A 21,593-nucleotide genomic window follows, 5' to 3' on the forward strand; every position below is an offset into this window, starting at 1 on the left:
TTTTTTTCTTTGTAAAGTAGAAATGCTAATCCTTATAGATCATAGACTCAGAACTGAAAGGGCCCTTATAGGTCATCTAGTTCAACACCTTCATTTTTCAGATGAGGAAGCTGAAGCTCAGAGGGTAACTGATCTGTCCAAGTTGAAGATAGAATTTGAATCCAGACAGTATAACTTTACATCCAGTACTCTTTCCATTGGACCATGCCTTTAGATGTTATTCATGAATTGCAAAGGCTTCAAAAATAAACCTGGTACGGGGGCAGCTGGGTAGCTCAGTGGAGTGAGAGTCAGGCCTAGAGACAGGAGTTCCTAGGTTCAAATCCAGCCTCAGACACTTCCAAGCTGTGTGACCCTGGGCAAGTCACTTAACCCCCATTGCCCACCCTTACCACTCTTCCACCTAGGAGCCAATACACAGAAGTTAAGGGTTTAAAAAAAAAAAATCTGGTAGCCAAGCTTCTGCTGGTGGACTTGTCCAAATTTAGCTAGACTCATCTTTGAAAGCGAGTTCATTCATTAATTGACATGTATATATGTCCTTACAGCTTGTTAGGATCTGCTTGTCTATTTTCCAGTTGTCTGGGCTTTGAGAATCCAAGATTACCTCCACAGCACGAGACAAAAGTGTAGGGTATTAGTGCAGTTTTGTATAGATTTGTATTTATTTTCCACTTTACAGGATTGTGTACAGATATGATAATGCAAAAATAAAGGCTTTTGAACAGTATGAAGCCTTATTCAAATAAAAGTATAATTGTTTCTTTTAAAGTAAGTTCTGTATTGAGAAACAAAAATTACATGACTTGCTTAAGGAACAAATCAAAAAGAAATTCTAGAATGCATTCTTTAAGGAATGGCTAATAAACATCTAAAAAAGGACACAGTGATCATAAAGTGTCAGTATGGTTTCATCAAGGCCAAGGCATTCATATTGATAAGGTTACTAAACTGATAGATGAGTGGAATCATATAGATATCACTGAGCTAAATTTTAGCAAAGCATTTGGTAAAAGTCTCTTCTGCCATTCTTGTGGAAAAGATGGATAGATGTGGCTTGGATGACAGTATAATTTTGTGGCTTTCAGAAGTTGTTGAATGGCTGAAGATAGAGTAGATATTAATGGTTTATTGACAATTTAGGAGATCTCCAGTGAAATGACCTGGGGAATCAGTGCTTGTCCCCATGCTGCTTAACAGTTTTTATCAATAACTTGGGATAAAGGAAAAGATAAAATGCTCAACGAATATGCATATGCTACAAAGTTAAGAGACATAGCTAAAACACTGAATGACGGGATTGGGATTTGAAAAGATCTAGCAAGCTAGAACACTGGTAAAACCTAATAAGATGAACTTAAACAAGAATAAATGTAAAGTCTCACACTTGGGCCCAAAAACCTACTTTTCTGGGAAGAGATGAGGGAAGTATGAAATGGGAGCAGTTGGAAAGAGATCTAGGGTTTTAGTGGATTTCAAGCTCAATCTATGCCAGTAATGATATGAAAGCCAAGAATGCTAACATGATTTTAAGTTATACTAAGAGAGTATGAGTAAGGAGGTGATAGTTATGCTGTACTGGAGTCATCAGACTACATTTGGAATGTTATGTTCAGTTACGGACACAATTTTTAGGAAAGACAGGAGTGTCCAGAGAAAAGCAACAAAGTTGATGAAAGGTCTTGAGATCATGCCATGTGAGGACTAGTTGAAGGAACTGGAGAAGGGAAAACTTAGGAGGGCAGGATAGCTGTTTTCAAGTACTTAAAGAACTGTTATAAGGCAGAGTGATTAGATTTGCTCCATTTGGTCCCAGAAAGTAAAAATATGAGCAATGGATAGAAGGCCCATAATGGAAATTCAGGCTTAAGGCAAAGAGAAAAACTCGTCTAATTGTTAGATGATAATTCAATATGAAATGGACTGCTTTGGAAGGTCTTTAAGCAAAATCTGAAATGACAACTTAATGGATATGTTGCAGGTATGGATTGAAATAGATAGCCTCTGAGGTCCCTTTCAACTCTGAAACCCTGTGATTTTGTAAATGGCAGGGTTAGAAGACTACATCTCTGGAGTCTGCTTGGTTCCAATTCCTCATTTGGGTCACCAAACCAAGATATTACCCAATATTCTTCATAAGCAAAATTAGAGTTCTTAGAATACTTTTCTTCTATTTCTCTTCCCTTAACACCCACAAAGATTATAAAAGGAAAAACATACCATTAAAGCCCAAATCCCATTCACTCGTAAAGCAGGATTTTCACTTTGGGTTAAACCACAAAGTAACTCTATGGCTCCTGATTCTAAAATAGGCTGTAATTAGAAGAGAAAAAAAACTATTTAAGATTTAAGCTTTTGAACTCAGTGAATGTGTACAAATAACATGTTATTCCCCAAAAGTTTATCCTGTGACCTTTTTACTAAAATGAATGTTTTCTTCTATTGAGCTAGAACTAAGCATAAAGCTTAAATGAAGCAATCACACACAAATCTTGGTAAATGATAGTGCTAAAAGATCCTGGGTCAAATCTTCCTAAATATCACACCTCAATCCACATATTTTGCAAATAATCTGATATATATTTTTATATTGTAGGCAGTACAGAGACAAGTGGCATTATTATAGACTCTTACAAAGAGATGTTCTCACTCTGTGGGTTTGCATGTTATCATTTACTATCTTATCTATCACATTTACCACCCTAAGATGTGTATAGTTGTATCTTCTGTGCTATCTGTAGGAAGAAACTATAAAATAAAGAAATTTAAAAAACAACAGCAACAACAGAATAGAAATGATGGGTCAGGATGAGTACTCTAATGCCAATGAAGTTCCCTTCATACTATCTATTGAGTAAATAAATTCTGCCCCATGGAACATGCCACTGTTACTACCATGAGAAAAAACTTCAGAGTATGCTTTTCACTACCATCAAGAAGTACTTAATTTTCCTTGAATAAGTTCATGTTACTTATTTTCTTATTTGGTGAATTAATCACAAATATAGATGGTTTTGTTTTTATAGTTTTGAAAATTAAAAGGTTTATCATATATACAATTTAAAAAATAATTTTGTGGTACCAAGCAGATGAGCAGCACTATAAATAATATATAATATACTGGGCTAGTTCAAAAATAAGAAAAACTATATATACCTACCTCTTTGCTTGGAGAGAATTCAAGCAGTAGATTACATAGCATGGAAGATGCTACCACTAAAATTTCATCTGGTGCATTTTGTAAAACCTAAGACAATTTAAGGAGAGACAAAACCTATATTAACTTATAGAATTATGGACATAGTAAGATGAACAAGTAAAATAAAAGCATTTTTATTTTTTCATCTGAATCCTCATATATAAAATTCAATTAATAAAGTTCTGCACAGAACCATGATTATTATTTATTAGGATGGCTAACATTCTCATAGCATCAGTTTTAAGTGCTGTGGGCATCTCAAATTAACATGTCCAAAACAGAATTCATTATGTTTCAAAAAGAAAAAAATCCTCCCTTCTTTCTAAGTTCCCTCTTGCTGTTGAGAAAACCAGGCACCCAGGCTCCCAACCTCAGAGTCAACTACAAATTTTCCCACTTACTAGCCCTTCACACTCAATCAGCTACAGTTCTTGCTGATTCTATCTTCAAAATATCTTAGTACAATGCGTATTGCTTTACCTCATCCCCTCTGTTTCAGCCAGACTGGCCTAACTTGCTATTCCATCTACCTTTCACTTTCATGCCTTTGCATAAGCTCTTGCCCCTTGCCTGGAAGGTATCCCTTCCTCAAAATTCCTGCCTTACAGACTCTCTTTAAAGCTTGGAGTGCCTTAACTGCCAGCAGTCTATTCTGAACTGCTAGGTGGTGTCCTTTCCCTGGAAATTACTTTGTGTGTATTTTGAATTTAATTTTCTAATCAAATATTATTTTCCAAGAATAGAACATAATCTATTTGGAGAAAAGAACTGTTATTTTATAAGAAAAAAAAAAAAAACAAACCATTACCTTCTGCCTTAAAATTGCTACAAGTAGGGCAGGTAGGTAGCTCAGTGGATAGAGTACCAGACCTAGAGACCACAATTCTGCCTTGGAACCAAAATTTACTATCTATTCTAAGACAGAAGGTAAGAGTTAAAAAAAAAAAAAAGAATTGATACAAGAATAAATACCAAGGAAGAAGAAGATTAAGGCTAGGCAATTAGGGTTAGGTGAGTTGCCCAAGATTACACAGCTAGTATAATAGGCAAATTTATAGATTAAGTTTTAGATATTTAAGGTAAGATAGCAATCAGACTTAATCACTCCAGGAAAAAACTCCTTTGTTATGGCTGTGGCAGTTAGAGGCTGTTTAAAAATAAACAAACAAAAAAAACCCCTCCCTTTTCACCATTCCATGGTAGGAACCCTCCTTGCCTAATTAAGACTGATTGCTATCTTACCTTAAATGTCTAAAACTTAATCTATAAATCTGCCTATTACACTAGGGAGTGTGGGAAGTGAACCCAGCTCCTCCCAAGTCCAGGGCTGGTACTCTATCCACTAAGCCACACAGCTGCTTCAACTGTTACATTTGGGGGGGGAAGGGGTTTACAATACCTAGCACATAGCAGGAGCTTAATAAATACTGAATGAATGAAAACTACTTTGCCCCTATGCCCTCTTAGAATAGAAATGTAGACACTTTGAGGCATCATGCCACAAAGATAGTAAACAGCAAGGCCTCTACTTCTAAATTCAGTGTACTTTTCATTACAAAACCCGAATCAATGATGGATTATTGCAGAAAATAAAATGAAATATTGACAGTAAACCATGGTAGCAAATGTGACTTTCTGTTCTGTCTCTTGGAGGGACTTCTTGACAGTAGCATGTAATGATGCTACTCCAATAAACTATCACAAATTAGGATTCTTCTCCTGTGGGTCCCAAGTTGGTCTTTAATGGTTTCATAAAAGCCTGCATTGACACAAAATGGCCACTCATTTAAATCATTTGTACACATAACTCACAAGGATTAGGGTCCTAGGTGAATGATCAAGAAGATATTGTAATTGCAGAAAGTTCCAGAGTTTACATTTTTTATTCACTTCAGCTAAACCCCAAGGTTATTTTGCAGTTTGGAAGTTCAAAATGACAGGATGTAGAGGAAGATGACCTAAGATGATTTTCATGTGTATCTTTGCAAATATTAGGCAGTTAATAAAAGTTCTTTTTTCCCTTTTGATTGCATCTGTAATTTAACAAAGTCAAACCACCACTAGTCAAAATTACTCTAGTAGGCATAATTTTTGGTTAAAATGAGTAGATTTTTGCAAGAGCCTGGAAATATTCCATTTTACATGTATAGAGTTGTGGCCTTAAAAAAATTTTCTGTTATGACAGGATTCACATTTTTAAACATCTTATTGTTCATGATCTTTAAATTAACTTTCTTTTTTTTAAATCAAGTTTTGTATGTATGTTAGATCAAAACAGTAGGGATTTTGAGTATCTCTCTCAGCAGAGCTTAATAGTACAACTAAAATAAAATTCAAAAATCAATAACTAACACAATGAAGTTTATTTTCATCAAAATGAAAAAGAAAGCAAAAGTATTTAAAATTAATGAGTTAAAAATGAGTTTAAAAAATTGTGAAAGACACAGGACAATGGGCAAAAGATTCCAAATTCTCTTCTGTTTATCTTCTGTTAATATGAATGAAAGCAAAAACACAGAAATAATAAAACTGTATGGGCATATATAAAAGTGTAGAGGAGAAACAAAAAGCATTTAAAAATCAATTCTGAAATAACAGAAGAGTAAAGTAACAAATATATTACTGATATCTCTCCTTTAAGTATGTATCTTTTTTAAGTATGTAGTTTTTTAATTTGTGGCAAAAGCAAAATGCTATTACAAAAGTGGTCAAGAATTATTTTTGAATATAATTTCTTTTTAAATTATATTGCTAAATAGATTGTTTCTCATGAGGCCATGTTGGTCGTTATTATAGTTTTAGAAATTTGCCTTTAAGCAGTTCAAGAAAATAATTATTTTAACAAAACAGTACAGAGTTAGGTTGATCCAAAACTGGTTGAATGGCTTGGTTCAATGTCAACATGAAAAGTCTTTTGTGGAACGACCAAGGAACCTGTGCTTGGCGGGTTTTAAAAAATATCTCTATCAACTGACATATAGAGGTACATAGAAGGCATACTTATTTAGTCTGTAGATGATGGCACAAAGCTAAGAAGGAAGTCTATAGTTAGGTCAGCCTAAATAAATCATTCCCTCTGAGGTTACTTCCAAGTCTAAAATTTCTGTGAAGCATCACTTTGTACTGTTATGTCAATTTTAGAAAAATAAATAAAACATAAAGATCTGAACTTACTATTAATTTCTTATTTCTCTTACCAGTTTTCCCACAAAAGCTGCTCTATTATCTTTTCTTCTTTTAAGTCTCTAATTTTTATTTTATTAAGAAAATGAAAGTTATCTTATGGGAACTTATTGAGTACCTGGCATTCTGCTTCTCAAGAACCTTTCAACAACCTTATCTACTTTTTCCTCTTAATCCCAAATGCATCCCATATTCTCTGTAAATCTGGTCCATCAGAATTTCTTCCCTTTGCCCCTCTTATCATTCAAACTTAAATTCATTGAATTTACTTTTATTGTAATTTTCTTTTTGATATTTCTTTTTTCCTAACCCAGATACATGTGCAGAATCATTTCCCCCACCTCCTTGATTATCCAATTTCTTAGTTTGAATAATATCTAGTTGTGATGCCCCTTTATGAGAAATATTACTTTAATTCATTCCTTTATTTACTCTTTTCTCTTTCTAGGATTCTCTAGTATCAAATCACCAATACAAGCAAATGGCTATCTGAAATAAATATGCTATAAGAGACTAGAAAGTGTTACTTACAAATTCATTTTGCAGTCCACAAGTCACAATACAGAAACACAAAATCTCAAAAGTTGTATGGAACCTTAGATCCAATTGGTCTAATATGTATATGTAAATAGGAATTCACTCTATGATATGCCCAATAGGTGTTCGTTCAGCCTTTACTTAATATCTCCAATATAAGGAGTACCCCTATCTCCCAAGGAAATCTGTTCTCCTTTGATAAAGCTCTCATTGTTAGGGTTAAATAGATATGCCAGTATTTCCATGGCAACCCATTCTCATTTCCAAAGATGGAGGAACCACTACGTTTAGATTTGAATGCTGAAATCTTTTTTTAAAAAATTTTTAATGATAAGGTAGAACTTGCCTATAAGATGACAAAGTTGGGAAGAAAACATAGACTTGCCTAAATATATAGAGCAGTCCTATAGCATCCTGTTGAGCTCTTTTTCAGACTAATTTTTATTTAATATCTCTTTCTTGTGAAAATTTTCACCCCAATTTATGGCTTTACATTTGTCCTTATTAACCAGTGTTCTGGTCTGTTGATATCTGCAGCTCCTTGTTGAAATAAATTAAGGTTTTCAGAATGTTTTATTGTCAATAAAAAAAAAAAAGACTAAGGAGCAAAGGTCTAGATTAATCATGCACAACTATTTCCTCTTTAACTGCAAATTAATTTCCTCTTTAACTCATAAAAATTAAAAAGAAAAACAGCAGCTAATTTAAGTATGCTACATAAGCTCAAATGGATAATTAAAACTTTAAATATCAAAGGAAGATGAAACAGAAACATGTGCAAGTACTAATTGCTGACCTCAGAAACAGTCTTTAGAGGCCTGCTATGGGTTTGTTTTAGATGTGTCAACACAAAATACTAGGTTTTAGTATATTGATTATTCCAAAGATCCTATAGCACAAGAAAAAAAATCTAAGTGGGCAGAGGAAATGAGTTGTTAAAAAAGCAGTTCTAATGACACTGTACTTGCAGCTTCTTTTTCCCCCTCTTACCTTCATTAAAGGTTTCCACACTGCATGATCCTGAAAACTGGTTCGAAGCTGCTGCACAGACCTGGATAAACTGTGCAAACATCTACAAAGAATAATCAAAATTAGCTTCACAAGAGGATTAAATTTTTATTTTTCAAACAGAAGCAATCAAGGATTTTATAATTATTAAAGTGCTGCAGATAACACACATATAAATATTTAACCACTTTAGAACACTTCAAGTACTTTTGGAAGTAGATTCTTCATTAATGTTACATACTGCATTATAATTTTATGTGAGCTTAAGTTCAGTCAATTTGGTTTCTTACTTCATGAAGGACCAGAAAGTTAATTGAATTAAATATACTGCAAAGGATTTTATTCAGACCATGAAAGCTCATACCTGACTGCAGCTAACCGCACCTTGATACTAGACTCAGACAAGCCATTCACAATTCGGTCCATCATATTTTCAGTCTCAATGATCTGGAGAAAAAGGTTAATTCTGCATAAATAACACCATGAAGTTGACAATTTATTTAATGCTTGTTAAGTGTTAGTAGTTCTCCCCTCCCCCCTCCTCCCTCTTTTAAATGGCCATTACAATTTAAATGCTGCTTTTTGGTAAAAGTTTTTACCTTATATACAGCAACCTTCTACTGGACCTGGGCAACACATCAGAAAGGCACACCTACCGATTATGAGTATCTATCATGATAAATGATAGACACAGAGAGGGCAGGCTTTTGTTTTTAGAAAAAAACACTTAAGACAATAAACAGCATGAAGAATACAGAGACATTTCACTTATAACCATCTAAGACAATTTTTAAAAAAAAGTAAATGATGAAAATGATTTCTAGTTTGGTGAATTACTATTAGACCAACAAACATGAAAGGGAACAAACAACACAGACTCTCCAAAGAGATTTACAGATTCCTACCCAAGCCATCCTGTCGAGTGGAAGATTTTCTAACATTGCTCAGTAGCTTATTTTCTTCTTGACATTTAAACCAAGCATATGTTTTGTTTTTTAAAAATTAACTACTGTCTTCTTTCATTGAAGCCCTTAGTCCAGTTGAACACCTGGAAAATACTAACTACAACTTCTGCAAAAGTAGAGTATTTACCATGATTTTATGGGAAGAATAACTCACACCTTATAAAAGGCAAATCGTTGTCCCTAATAATCTTGGTTAAAAGGGTGAGAACATTTTGGTAATGGTGGGTACAATTAAGAAGCTGATTGGTATCTTGAGGGCAAAGAGGGTGGGGTAATGAAGCATTCATGACATTTAGGAAGAGAGAGGACTGTCACTGACCCTTAGAATGTTACATCTGGAAGAGGCCTTAGTGATTACCTTCTCCTATTCCTTCATTTTGCAGATTTTGAGATTGAGGGCCAGGCTGGTAAAGTGATTCACCCAAGGTCAAGCAGCTGGTCAGTGACAGCCTGAGCGGTGGTCTTCTAATTCAAACCACTGCTTTATCCACTATGGCTGATGTATGGATAGATGTCAAACAATCACTGCTTGGCTGGAAATATCAAGTCTCAAAAACTGCCTAAGGGATGGAAACCAACCCTAATGATCCGATCAGAGAACATATTAAGTAAAGACTATAAAATACACATACCAGGGAAAGAGATGCATCAATATTTTATAATCCCAGTGAGTATATAAGAACCCTTATATTCTCTTTACCTTGGTGATGGCAAATAGTTTTAATTACCAAGAAATACTCTGCGTGTTGTCACTTTTCCTTTTCTGTAAAGGAAAAGACCAGATGTTGGAGGAGACTAAGCAAGTTTCTGATATTGGGAAAACATGTTTCTTGCTTGAAACATAATTTGTAACAATGAGTTACAGGACATTTCATTAGTTCTTCCTTAGGAATCTCAAACTAAACATGTCTAAAATTGAAACATTATTTTCCCCAAAGCCAATAACTCCTGTCAATTTCTCTATTTCTATTAATAGTAACAGCCTGCTTCCAGGCTCCAAAAATTATTGCAACCTTTGACTCCTCTCTCTTCCTTAATAGCCAGTAACCAAACTCTGCGGATTCTTCCTTTATAACATCTTATATGTTCATTTTTTTTACTTGCTACTACCTTAATTCATGTCCTTGTCACTTGATGACACCAGACTACTAAATTAACTTCCACAGTAAAATCTCTCATGATTCATCATGCATAAGGGGCCAAAATAATTTTCTGAATTTGTCCATTTCACTCACCTGCTAAAAAATGTTTGATGGCTCTCCATGCCTTAGGACAAAGTCAAAGCTTTAGTCTGGCACCAAAGCATGCTCTGGGCTCCAATTTATTTTTTTAGACTTATCTCACACTATTTTCTTCATGTACCCTATGCTATAATCTAGATGATCTATTTCCTAAGTAATCCAAATTCAAATAAGTACTTATGATATATTAACCAAATATATCCTAAGCATTACACTTTACAAAAATCTTTGATCCTTCTTGTCACCACCACTCATAAAAAACAAATGAAAAGCATTTATTATATATTGAGGTACTGCTACAGGTGTTAGAGGGGCAGTTAAGTAGCACAATATTTAGAGTGCCAGGCCTAACGTCAAGAAAACTTGTTTTCTTCAGTTCAGAGCTAGCCTCAGAGACTTACTAGCTATATGACCCTAGGCAAGTCACTTAACTCTATTTGCCTTGGTTTCATCATCTTTAAAATGAGTTGGAGAATGAAATGGCAAACCTTTCCAGTATCTTTGTCAAGAAAACTCCTATCAGACAAGAGCGAACAACAATAATAGGTGCTGGGGAGGGGGTGTAGTAATAGTTTGGTCCCTGTCTACCAAAGTTCATAATCCAGTTGAGGAGCTAGGGTCTGAACAAACCAAAGGTGACAGGGTTCCAAAAGTCAGAGAGAAAGGAGGATGCCTTGAAAAAGGAGGCCAAGTCTGTCTGTCTGTCTAAATATATAAAGCTGAAAAATCTAGAAATGGAGAATGGCAAAGAGCTTAACAACAGGGGTTAAGCCAGGAGTGCTTTACCTACAAAAAGTCAGGTACTCCCCAAACTCCAAACTTTTAGGATTAAGGACAAGACACCAGTAGGATTGCTCCCTGGAAATAAGAACTGGAGCTTGAAGTTTAAGAAACCTGAAACAGGGAAGACTTAGGTGAAGCTGACTTCTTTAGCTATAGCTAAAGACTCATATTAATATAAAACCCATGGAAGTCTGTCAGGTAGGAAGCAAAGGTGGGAGAAAAGTTAAAGACCCTTTATTGTTCATCTCATTTGGGGAATTTGTATTAAAGGTCTCTTTAACAGGATTTACTTGGAAAGGAAAGAAATATGTTATAAGGCAGTATAGTATAGTAAAAAAGTACTAGATTTGAAATCTTAGAAAGTGAGTTTGAATCTTGGCTGTACTTTATACCACTTATATATTTATGGACACATCACTTTACTTTTTTGGGCTATGCAATTTGCAAAATGATTAGGTTAGACCAGATAATTTCTAAGATTCTTCTTAACTTAGAATTCGGTGATCTTTTATTAATGAGATACATTATTTGTATTACATGAGGAATAGTTTGTACTCCTTTTTGTCCATCTCTAAACCTAAAAGGATAAGGGGGAAAAGAAAGCAGGACCAGTATAGTTTGTGACTAACTGCAAAACACAGAATTCACCTACTTAACTTTTGTACTCTAAGTTCCTGGCAATGACTGATAAAACAAAGATTTTTCTGATGTCAGCCCAATTTCAAATGCTTTTCAGGGGAACTCAGCCAAGACTCCCACAGCCATAAGACTGAAAATAACAACAAAAATAATATTGACACCATTATACAATTGTATAGTTCTTTATAATTTTTTATTTTATATATATATATATATTACCTCATTGGGTTCACAATTATCCTGAGAGCTACAACAGGCACTTTTACTCCTATTTTTAGAAAATGTGTTATAATTTAAAAAATAATGCTGCCATTAAAAAACAAAACACTTTATTTGTTGCTTCCTCTCCTTTGCCTAGATGCGACTTCTCTTGTAACAAAGAAATAGTCAAGGAAAACAAATGGAAAGAGTAAAGGAATCTTTTGATATTAATCCCATTTTCAGACAAGGAAAAGAAAGCTTAGAGGTTAAACACAAGAAAGCAAGATCATTCGACTAGAAGAAAGAGTCAGATCTCGAGTTTCCTAAGCTAGGCCAGTTCTTTTCTTAGTAAATCAGGCAAACAGTTTGGGAATTTCTCTACTCTGCACCATAAGTAAAGATTCGTATGCTATAAGGCATCCTAGGACAGATGATCACTTTGTCAGTACCTAGGCTTCCTTTACAAGTATTAGCACTCAATCTTGACCAGAAGTGAATATCATCATTGAAGCAAATGCATATCTCAATCTTAGATAAGCTTTTGGAATCACATCCACTCTAAATTGATCTACAAGTTTCTAGCACTCAGAATTGGATGGTTAGCTTAAAATAATCTTTTTCTCTTGTCTTGAAGTCCAGTAATTTATTATGACTATTACTATTACCAACAACAATGATGATAATGATGATAATTAAGAAGTATGATGTAATGGGAAAAAAGCTAGTTTTGGAGTCAGGAGAACCTGGATTCAGATTTAACATCTGGTTCAAAATAGCTCTGGGATCCTGGACAAGGTGCTTACAAATGAAAGCTGTAAACAACTGCAGATCTGCAAATGATACAGGAAGTTTCTGCATTGGGGAGCTTCATTCACAAATCTAGACTAATGATGATGATGATGATGATGATGATGATGATAACAATAATAATTTTGTAAAGCATTTTAAAGTTTCAATGGACTTTATGCACATTATCATCTTTGAATCTCACAACCATGTGGTGGGGGGGGGGGATAGGTATTAGAAATAACAAGATCCTCACTTTACAAATGAGGAAACTGAAGACTCCAAGAGGTTGTGATTTGCTAGGTAGAATGTGAACCCAGGTCTTCCTGAGTAGTAGTCTTGTACTATTTAGCATAAAAAGACTTTGTGAAGGAAATAGCACTTGAGCTAGGACAAAGACCATAGCTCTGTTAATTTGATTACTCAAAAGTTATATTCTCAAATGTTGGAGAAATGGAAGAATTTTCTTTGGGATGAAAAAGAACAACTATACTATGTGGTAGAAATCTAAAAGTAGATGCCAAGTCTTTTTGTTGAGACCATAAAAGGAGAATCAGAGATTTATGCTGAGTTTAAGATCCCAGACACCTGTTCCCACCCCCTTATCCAATACCAAATCTATTGTTATCTTGGACTTTTAAGGATAACTTAAAAGGCAAATCTGGGAAGAGATAATTATGTCCATTTTCTCTATCTCCTTTTGTTATTCCTTCCTCTTTCCATCCCTCTCTTCCTCTCTCCCTCCCTCCCTTCTTTTTCTTTTCGGTCTTCTATGATTCTTATAAATCCCTCGGACACAGCACTGAGGCATCATTGTCATAAGAGCAGAAGGAGTAAAATGATCAAATATTCATTTAAAGAGGAAGCAATCTAAAACTAAAACCAAACAAACAAATCTACAAACTGCTTGAGAAAAGGGACTTTTTTGTTTGTCTCTACATTGCCAGAGCTTAGCACACTTTTTTGCACATAACAAACATTCAACAAATACTTGTTGAATTGTTAAGCTGAAGAATGTCTAACAATCTTTTGGGAATTGGGTAATTTCTATCCTTTCATATTTGAAAGCAGGTTATCAGAGTTCTGAAATTATTTAACAAAATGTGAAATTTTAATTCCAAGCAGTAAACATGTATCTGGAAGTTCTCATGGTTCAATAACAACACATATTTCTGTAATTCAGAATGTTACCAAATACCCTCTTTTTGAAGCTAGAGCTGATAACCGGAGGCCTTTAAAGAAGTTAAAAACAAAGAGCAATCTTTGATATATTGTAGCTAAGTAGAGAAGGCTTTAAATAATGATTCCAGACCTGTAAGATATTTGATGGAAACAGAAACAACCCCAAAGTTATAATGTTGCTAAGAGCAACGTGGGCAACAACACAAGTATGGCAAAAGAGGGCTCAAGACTAGATGCCAGCTAATTGGGAGGATTCTGGTAGATATGGCAGGTTTAGGGGGCAATAAATCAAGTTCAAGGAGTTCAGTTAAGGTAAGGATGCATAGACATGAAAAGAGCCTGGGAGGTAGTAAGAGTGATATTAGTAATCAAGCCTCAATTCTGATCCAAGGATAAAGGATGTTATGTGGCCAAAAGGGAAAGGAGATGAAAAACTGTTCAACTTAGGTTGCTGGAAGGTAGAGAAAGGTATAGATACTTGATACTTTCTTTGGCCTATTAAGGGCATCAAGAAGTCATTTCAGGGTTGGTGCTCCTTCACTGGAGACTGATGATGGAAAGCTAGTATTTTTGTGTTGAGAAAGTATTTGTTTTGATTCAGAGTACATAGAGAGGTTTGGTCACAGGTAAAAATCTATCATCACTATTATCTTTGCTGGTATTTATGCTGAAAGGTAGGGCAGCAAGTGGGGGAGAGGCATCAGGACATGTATCACTTTATTCCTAGGGCTTAATTAGACCCAAAGTAACCAAACACAAACTAGGAAGTTTCTTGATGCTCTCAAGTATTTTTTAATAGCAAGTGCCTATTGATGTCCACACAAAATAACTTTTAAAATCTGGTTTTATGTTGACTGTAGGGCTGTGGTTGGCCCTGAGATCACAGAATCTTGCCATTCTTTGGTTTAATAACAGAAGCACCTGTATGATAAAGGATACTTACTACAACTTGTAGGATACAATTGATGATCCATGGGGGCAAAGGGGAAGTGTTAAAAATGACTTTAAGGGGGGCAGCTGGGTAGCTCAGTGGAGAGAGCCAGGCCTAGAGATGGGAGGTCCTGGGTTGAAATCTGACCTCAGACACTTCCTAGCTGTGTGACCCTGGGCAAGTCACCTGACCCCCAGTGCCTACCTTTATCACTCTTCTGCCTTTTTGTGTCACTCTGAAATACTATGTATTGGCTCCAAGATGGAAGGTAAGGGTTTAAAAAAAAATGGCTTTAAAGTTTTGTGACTGAGGGTCTTAGATGAAAATGGTGCTATTAACAGAAATAGTAGAGTTAGAAGGAATAGGAGGTGGATAGAATAAGTAGTAGTCGTTAGGAAATTGCAAATAAACACTGAAAACTATTAGGCTAAAGGGCAACTAGGTAGTGCAGTGGATAGAATACCAGGCTTGGAGTCAGGAGGTTCATCTCAAGTGACCTCAATCACTTACTAGTTGTGTGATGCTGGGAAAGTCACTTAATCCCATTTGTCTCACTTTCCTCATCTGTAAAATGAGCTGGATAGGAAAATAGCAAATCACTCTAGTATCTTTGCCAAGAAAATCTTAAATGAGTTCATGAAGAATCAGACAAGACAATTCAACAACAATTATGGCTAGAAGAAAAATATGGTGGGGATTACATCACAGTGCATCTTCTCTCTACACTCACCTTTGAAGTTCTACTTTTCTTAGGGTAATAGATAAAGTGAAAGGCTTGAATAGATCTGCTCACAGGTACCTAGGAATCAACCTTCTAAGATGTACATCCTGACTTTTCAAATAAGACATTTTCCTCAGATTTGCTTAAACTTCAGGCATCTACAAACTATGATATTTCTTCTGTCTCTATTCACCATAGAGGAGGGGTAAACTTGGGACAATTCAGGGAAAGGGCTGGTTATCCTGACAGTTTGGGGAAAGAGATGTGGAGCAGATGGTTAATATTAATTAATAATATTAAATAAGGTGAGAAGATTTTCCTTGTATTATGTATTGGCAACTGGTAAGGTGGAATTCAAGGCACAGATAAATATCACTGCCTATAGTAAAAGGAGCTTTGAATTTGCCTACCCATGCTAGAAAACAATTTGGTATTAAGCAAGGAAAGTCATTAAATCACTTATGCTCTGATTCAGTGATATCAATGATGTCAATGACATGTCTCATATATAACATAGCAATACTGTTTATAGTAGCAAAGAGTAAAAAACTAAAATGGTGCCCTATCAACTGAGGGATGGCTTAACAAGTTGTAGTATAGGAATGAAATAGAATATTAATGTGTGTTAAGAAAAAAAAAGTGAAGAATTCACAAACATGGGAAGATTTGTATAAAGCAATGAACAGTGAAGAAAGCAGACTGAAGTAATGATTTCATAATGTAAATTATAACAATTCTAAAAAGCAATCTGATGAACTGTCATGAACAATCTCTGTCCTACAAAACTGTAAACACCTTCCTCTGAATACAGAAGGTATGATTAGAAACATGGAATGCCATATATACTTGTCAGACCCAGGGCCATTTCATCAGTTGGCTTTGATGCAAAAAACAAACAAACAAACAAACCAGGAATGATTTTTTTAAAGAGGCACTCCATATGATGCTTGTAGTCTGTCTTCTCTTAGAAAGCTTATTTAGCAATCTCAGGCTACCAGGAACAGACCACGTGCAGAAAATTGTTCTAACTAGTTAATGTAGTGACACAAAAAGGGCCAATGTGATGGAATACATTCTAAAGGAGAAAACAATTCCTGTAGAAGGCCTGGGCTTGGTCAAGCATGAAGACCCAGTGACATAAGAATTTTAGGAGAACTAGGTGGGGAATCTAGTCATCTTGATAGTATTTTAAGAGGAAACTTAGAAAATGTTCAACTATCTGATCAACTTTTTTGATTTTTCTAGAATGGAAAACATATAGGATATATGTAAGGATATATGTATCAACTCCAAGCAGGCCTTTCAAAATTAGGAAAAAAGACTAGAAAAACCACTTAAAGATGTCCCCATAAAAACTGAATATACTATCTGCTAGTATCATAGCTAGCATCTTTATAAAGATAAAGGATATGGTCTTGATAATAAACGAGATGACCATTACCCAAGTAATGATATAATATGATAAGGTGTTGATAGTAGCTATAGTAACGCCTACAGCCACTGTCAAAGAATTTTATATTGGAACAAGTATTACATGACACTATCACTTTCCATATCCTGTCAAATGCGGGGCCACCAGATGATTCAGCTAGGAAGCTGTATTGTCTTGCTTGGCTCTAGTGATCTATAATAGGGCTATAATAGCAAAGCTAAAGGACTTAGAGAGCATATGTCCTGATGGAAACATAGTCATTCTTTGAAATAACAGAAGCACCTATAGAAGGCAGAAATCTGCTTGCTTTAGGCTTTTCCCTGGGAGATGATAATGATCGCAGCTAGCATTTATATAGTGCATACTATGTGCTAGGCACTGTTACATGCTTTACAATTAACACCTCATTTGATTTTCACAGAGGATGAAAAGAAAGAAGGTACTATTATTATTCTCATTTCATCGGTTTTATGGAGAAGAAAACTGAGGTGAACAATGTTTAAGTGACTTTTGCCCTGCCATGCAGTTATTGAGTACCTGAAGCTGGATTTGAATTCATAGCAATTCTCTAGCCATCTTACAAATAAAGGACATCGTAACAACACTTGTAGGATTTGCCAGGCATTAGCAACCGATGGTATATGGGAGGAGAAAGTAGTAAAAATGTCTTTTGAAGGGCTAAGCTTAGAAGTCCAAGTGATTAGTAATGCTACTAATAGAAACAAAAGGGCCAGAAGAAAGAATCGGAGAGAAGTGGTTAAGTTTGGATGAAGACAGACTGAGAATCTGCTCATACTGGGAAAAATTACAATTCCCTTTTTCCTTCTCTCTCTTACACACAAAATAAAGCAACCAATTCCTGAGAACAAAAGGAAGGATGAAGATTTGAAAACAGACTCAATAGTATAAATATCATGCAAGTAACTTCCTAAAAGAGAACTTCTTTTCTTTACTCCACTTACTGATTTAGTGTTCATTTTCTTGCTAACCAAAATATAACAACTCATAGTGCTAGTTTATTAAGCCCTTTTCTCACAACCTTGAGTAAAAAAAATTCCTACAGGAGGTTCCCCAAACATTTTTCAGGATCTCTCAAAGAAAACAGATAGTTTAGTTATGTGCTTTTCAGACAAAATGCTCAAAGCAAGCGAGTAAAAATAATAATTATAATTCACAGAGCATTTTAAAGTTTACAAAGTGTTTGGCATACACTGTCATTTAATCTTCACAACAACCCAGTGAAGGAGGTAATATAGTGTTCATTAACCTCATCTAATAAATGGGGAAACAAAGACTATAAGAGGTTCTGTAACTTGTCTGTGGCCACAGCATTAAGTCTGGGGAGGTGGGGGTGGTGGTGGAAGGGAGGGAGTGAGGGGGGAGGAGGGATCTGAACCTAGAATATCCTAAGTCTAAATCTAGCATTTTGTTCAAAGTATCACACTGGCTCTCAGATCAACTAAATTTATATATATATATATATATATATATATATTTTAAATTTTGGAGAGCATATTCTAGAAAAAGAGTAGGAAACCTGATTTATTCCTTCCCAGTTGAAGTACAATGGATAGATTGCTGGAGTTGGCATCAGGAAAACCTGAGTTTAAATCCTACCCAATATACTTATTGGCTATGTGACTCTGGGTAAGTCACTTAACCTGTTTGCCTCAGTTTCCCTATCTATAAAAGGTATAATAATAGCACCTACCTTGCAGTATTGTTGGGAGGTACAAGTGAATTAATATTTATAAAATGCTTAATATAATGCCTGGAATACAACAGGTACTTAACAAATGCTTATTCTCTCTCTCTTTTTTTCTATCGCTCCCTAAAGCATCCTAAAGTCATAGTCTTCTCTTTATGAAGATGGGACTAATAGGACAAAGAAAAGTGAAGGATACATTATAGAATAATTGTTGAGTTGCCAGATCTTAATTTAGAGACACTCACTGGACTTGTATCTCTAGGTATTTCATGGAAAAGCACTCTTGGTAAAGACTAAAGTTCATTGGAGGGAGTTTCTGATGAAGAAAAATGTCAGAATACTGTGAGGCCAAACAAATTGCCATATAGATATGTAGTACTTAAGAGTTGTAAGGGAACTTGGAGATCAAAGAATCCACTCAGTCCTTCCCTAGTCTAAATTTACAGATGAAGAAATAGAGGCCCAGAGAGGTTAATTAAGCTGTCCAATTTCTCACAGAAAGTCAGTAGTACACCAAAGATTTAACTTAGGTCTGAATATAACGCTACTTCCTTAATATCATTCTGCATAAGAGGGAAAGGTTATAAGCCTCATTTGGAATAACAGATACTGCAAGAATATCTATAACAGCAGTCCAGACTCAAAAGTGTTCTATGATTTGTCTCTCAAGTTACCTCCTGCTTGTAATGGTACAAACTGTTGGACAGCTGACTTAAAAGGTCAACATAACTACACTCATGCAGCTCATGTCCACCATCTTTCCCTCCACCTATTTACTGACCTTATAGCTTGTTTTATTTCTGTCCTGTATATCCAGGCCAGGTCAAAAGGAGTATGTCCTTCTGGTAGTACAAAATGTATAACACAGTGGTGATAAATCAGAAACAGAAGAGTCTCTGTCCCTTATTTTTTCCCAGCTTCATAAACCTCTGAAACTGACTGTGACTTCTGCTTTTCTTTGCTCTATTTATTTTTCCTATTTAAAATAATATTGATGTGCCAAAGTAGATGGCAGCATGATGTCAAAGGAATAACATAGGTCTTGGTAGTCAGAGAACCAAGGTTGAACTCAGCTCCATTACATGCTTCTTATTTACCTTGAGAGAGAGATTTCAAAGTGAGAGAAAGGTGTCTCTCTGGACAAAGATATTCTCGCCCATTGGTAAAATGCTGGGTTGATTAAACTACATAATCCCAATAGGCCCCTTCTAGCTCTAAAACCTATAAATTTAATAAACATGAGAATATATTTAGCTTATTTATTTTACAAAGCAGAGGGTTCCTAGAGGTTCAACTACCTTTTCTTTAAATTTACAATGGTCAGACTTGTTGACAAGGAAACTAGAGTGTGCTAATGATACTGTAAATAATATGATATCAGCCCATTCTAGTTTCTCTTGGATAGTACTACCAGATAGGTAGACTCTCCCTTACCCTGGTACTCCCTAATTTCTTTCCCTACTATCAACTGTGCTGGCAAATGGTGTAGTCTTGCGACAACAATAATAAAAAGAACTGGCTAGAAAGAAATTCTATGGAACCCTAAAGCACTTCATATTTTAACTGTGGAATGAATCCAATTTAACAAAGATTCGTAAACACCTGCCATGTATACAACCCTATGCTAGACACAGAGTATATACAAAAGTTAGAAAAAGAAACAATCTTGTTGTAGCAGAGGTAACAACATTCCTGATCCCTCCTTAACAAGCCAGATTATCATAAAGCCCATGACCACATTCATGCTCACTTTATTTTTTCAACTCCAAGTGAAACTTTCTACAAAATCCAAATAAGTTAGGGCAGCTAGGTGGCACAGTAGATAGAATGCCAAGCCTAGACTTGCCAGGTCTGGACTTAGGTTTAAATTTGACCTCAGTCCTAGACAAGTCACTCAATCCTCATTACCTAGTTTTTATTGCTCTTCTGCCTATAGAACTGATACTTAGGTATCAGCTCCAAGACAGAAGGTAAGGGTTAAAAAAAAATCCAAATAAGTCAATCACTATTTCAAGATTTATAGATCTAATACAGATCCCATTTTCAAGAACTTTTCTTCAAGTATAAAAATCTATCTGTTTCTTAGCTATTTTATTACACACATACTAGTAAAAATCACCAACCTAAACAGCAGGCTTTGTGCTTAAAAGCTAAAATCTGTTAGTTTTTCAGGTTGCTTCTTACTTATAATAAATTCTGGAATATTATTTTTTATAAGCACATATATCATGAAAACATCATTATTTATGACATTCACTCTTTTTTTTACTTTGTAGGACAAACTACAAAAGGTTTCAAAACCTCATCCTGTTTTAGGAACTCATATTAGGAACACACTTACCTTTATGCAAACCTCAAGGTTCATTTCACTGAATTCAAGATTAAGCTGGAAAGGGTCTCAGATTTCATCTACTGCCTTATTTTAAAGATGGAAAAACTGAGGCCCAAAGAGGTTAAATGACTTGGCTAAAAATCATATAGTTTAGCTAGAAGGGAATTGCAGACACATTTCTAGGCAAGTCTCCTGGCTCCCAGTTAATTACTCTTTCAACTAATATATCCAGCAAGACAATAACATCATAATCAAAGTGTAATGAATACAGATAGATCAGAGAGTCATTCAATTTTAGAGTTGGAATGGCCCTTAGAGGTTAGACATTCTACAATTGAGGAAATAGGTGTGAAAAGTCTATTGCTCATGGTCACATACTTAGTGGGGTGGCAGAACTAGGACCAGAATGGGTTCTTCCACAAAATTATTGTATAAAAACTTTCCAAAGATCTAAGTTGTTGGTTTTAAATATATAAATTAACTATAAACTTATTAACCCATTCATCTGAATACACAATCCTTATAGAGGGAACAAAATCTTGAAAATGAGACATCTATCTATCCATATATGCATGTATTCACATGTATGTATGTATATAAGCAGCAACCACTTAAGAGGATATAATGAAACAAAAAATGAAAAATCCTTTTCACAATAAAGGGTTGGTCAAGAACTTAATATATTAGAGCCAGACAACCATAAAATGCTCATTATCAAGACAGAAAGTATCACAGAGGATATCTG

The 21,593-nt window shown here is 35.2% G+C and overlaps 1 protein-coding gene across 1 annotated transcript in view; it reads right to left on the bottom strand.

Moving 5' to 3' along the window:
- Positions 1-21,593, bottom strand: part of ARMC8 (armadillo repeat containing 8) — a 123,254-nt gene that overhangs the window by 17,301 nt on the left and 84,360 nt on the right. Inside the window, exons 13-16 of the mRNA XM_044669990.1 lie at positions 8,292-8,374; positions 7,910-7,991; positions 3,161-3,247; positions 2,221-2,313 (exon numbers count right to left, since the gene is read on the bottom strand). Of these exons, the coding sequence (XP_044525925.1) occupies positions 2,221-2,313; positions 3,161-3,247; positions 7,910-7,991; positions 8,292-8,374 (345 nt within the window). The remainder of the gene's footprint in view (positions 1-2,220; positions 2,314-3,160; positions 3,248-7,909; positions 7,992-8,291; positions 8,375-21,593) is intronic.

This window comes from Gracilinanus agilis, chromosome 3 (genome assembly GCF_016433145.1).
Source record: "Gracilinanus agilis isolate LMUSP501 chromosome 3, AgileGrace, whole genome shotgun sequence".
NCBI classification, from domain to species: Eukaryota; Metazoa; Chordata; class Mammalia; order Didelphimorphia; family Didelphidae; genus Gracilinanus; species Gracilinanus agilis.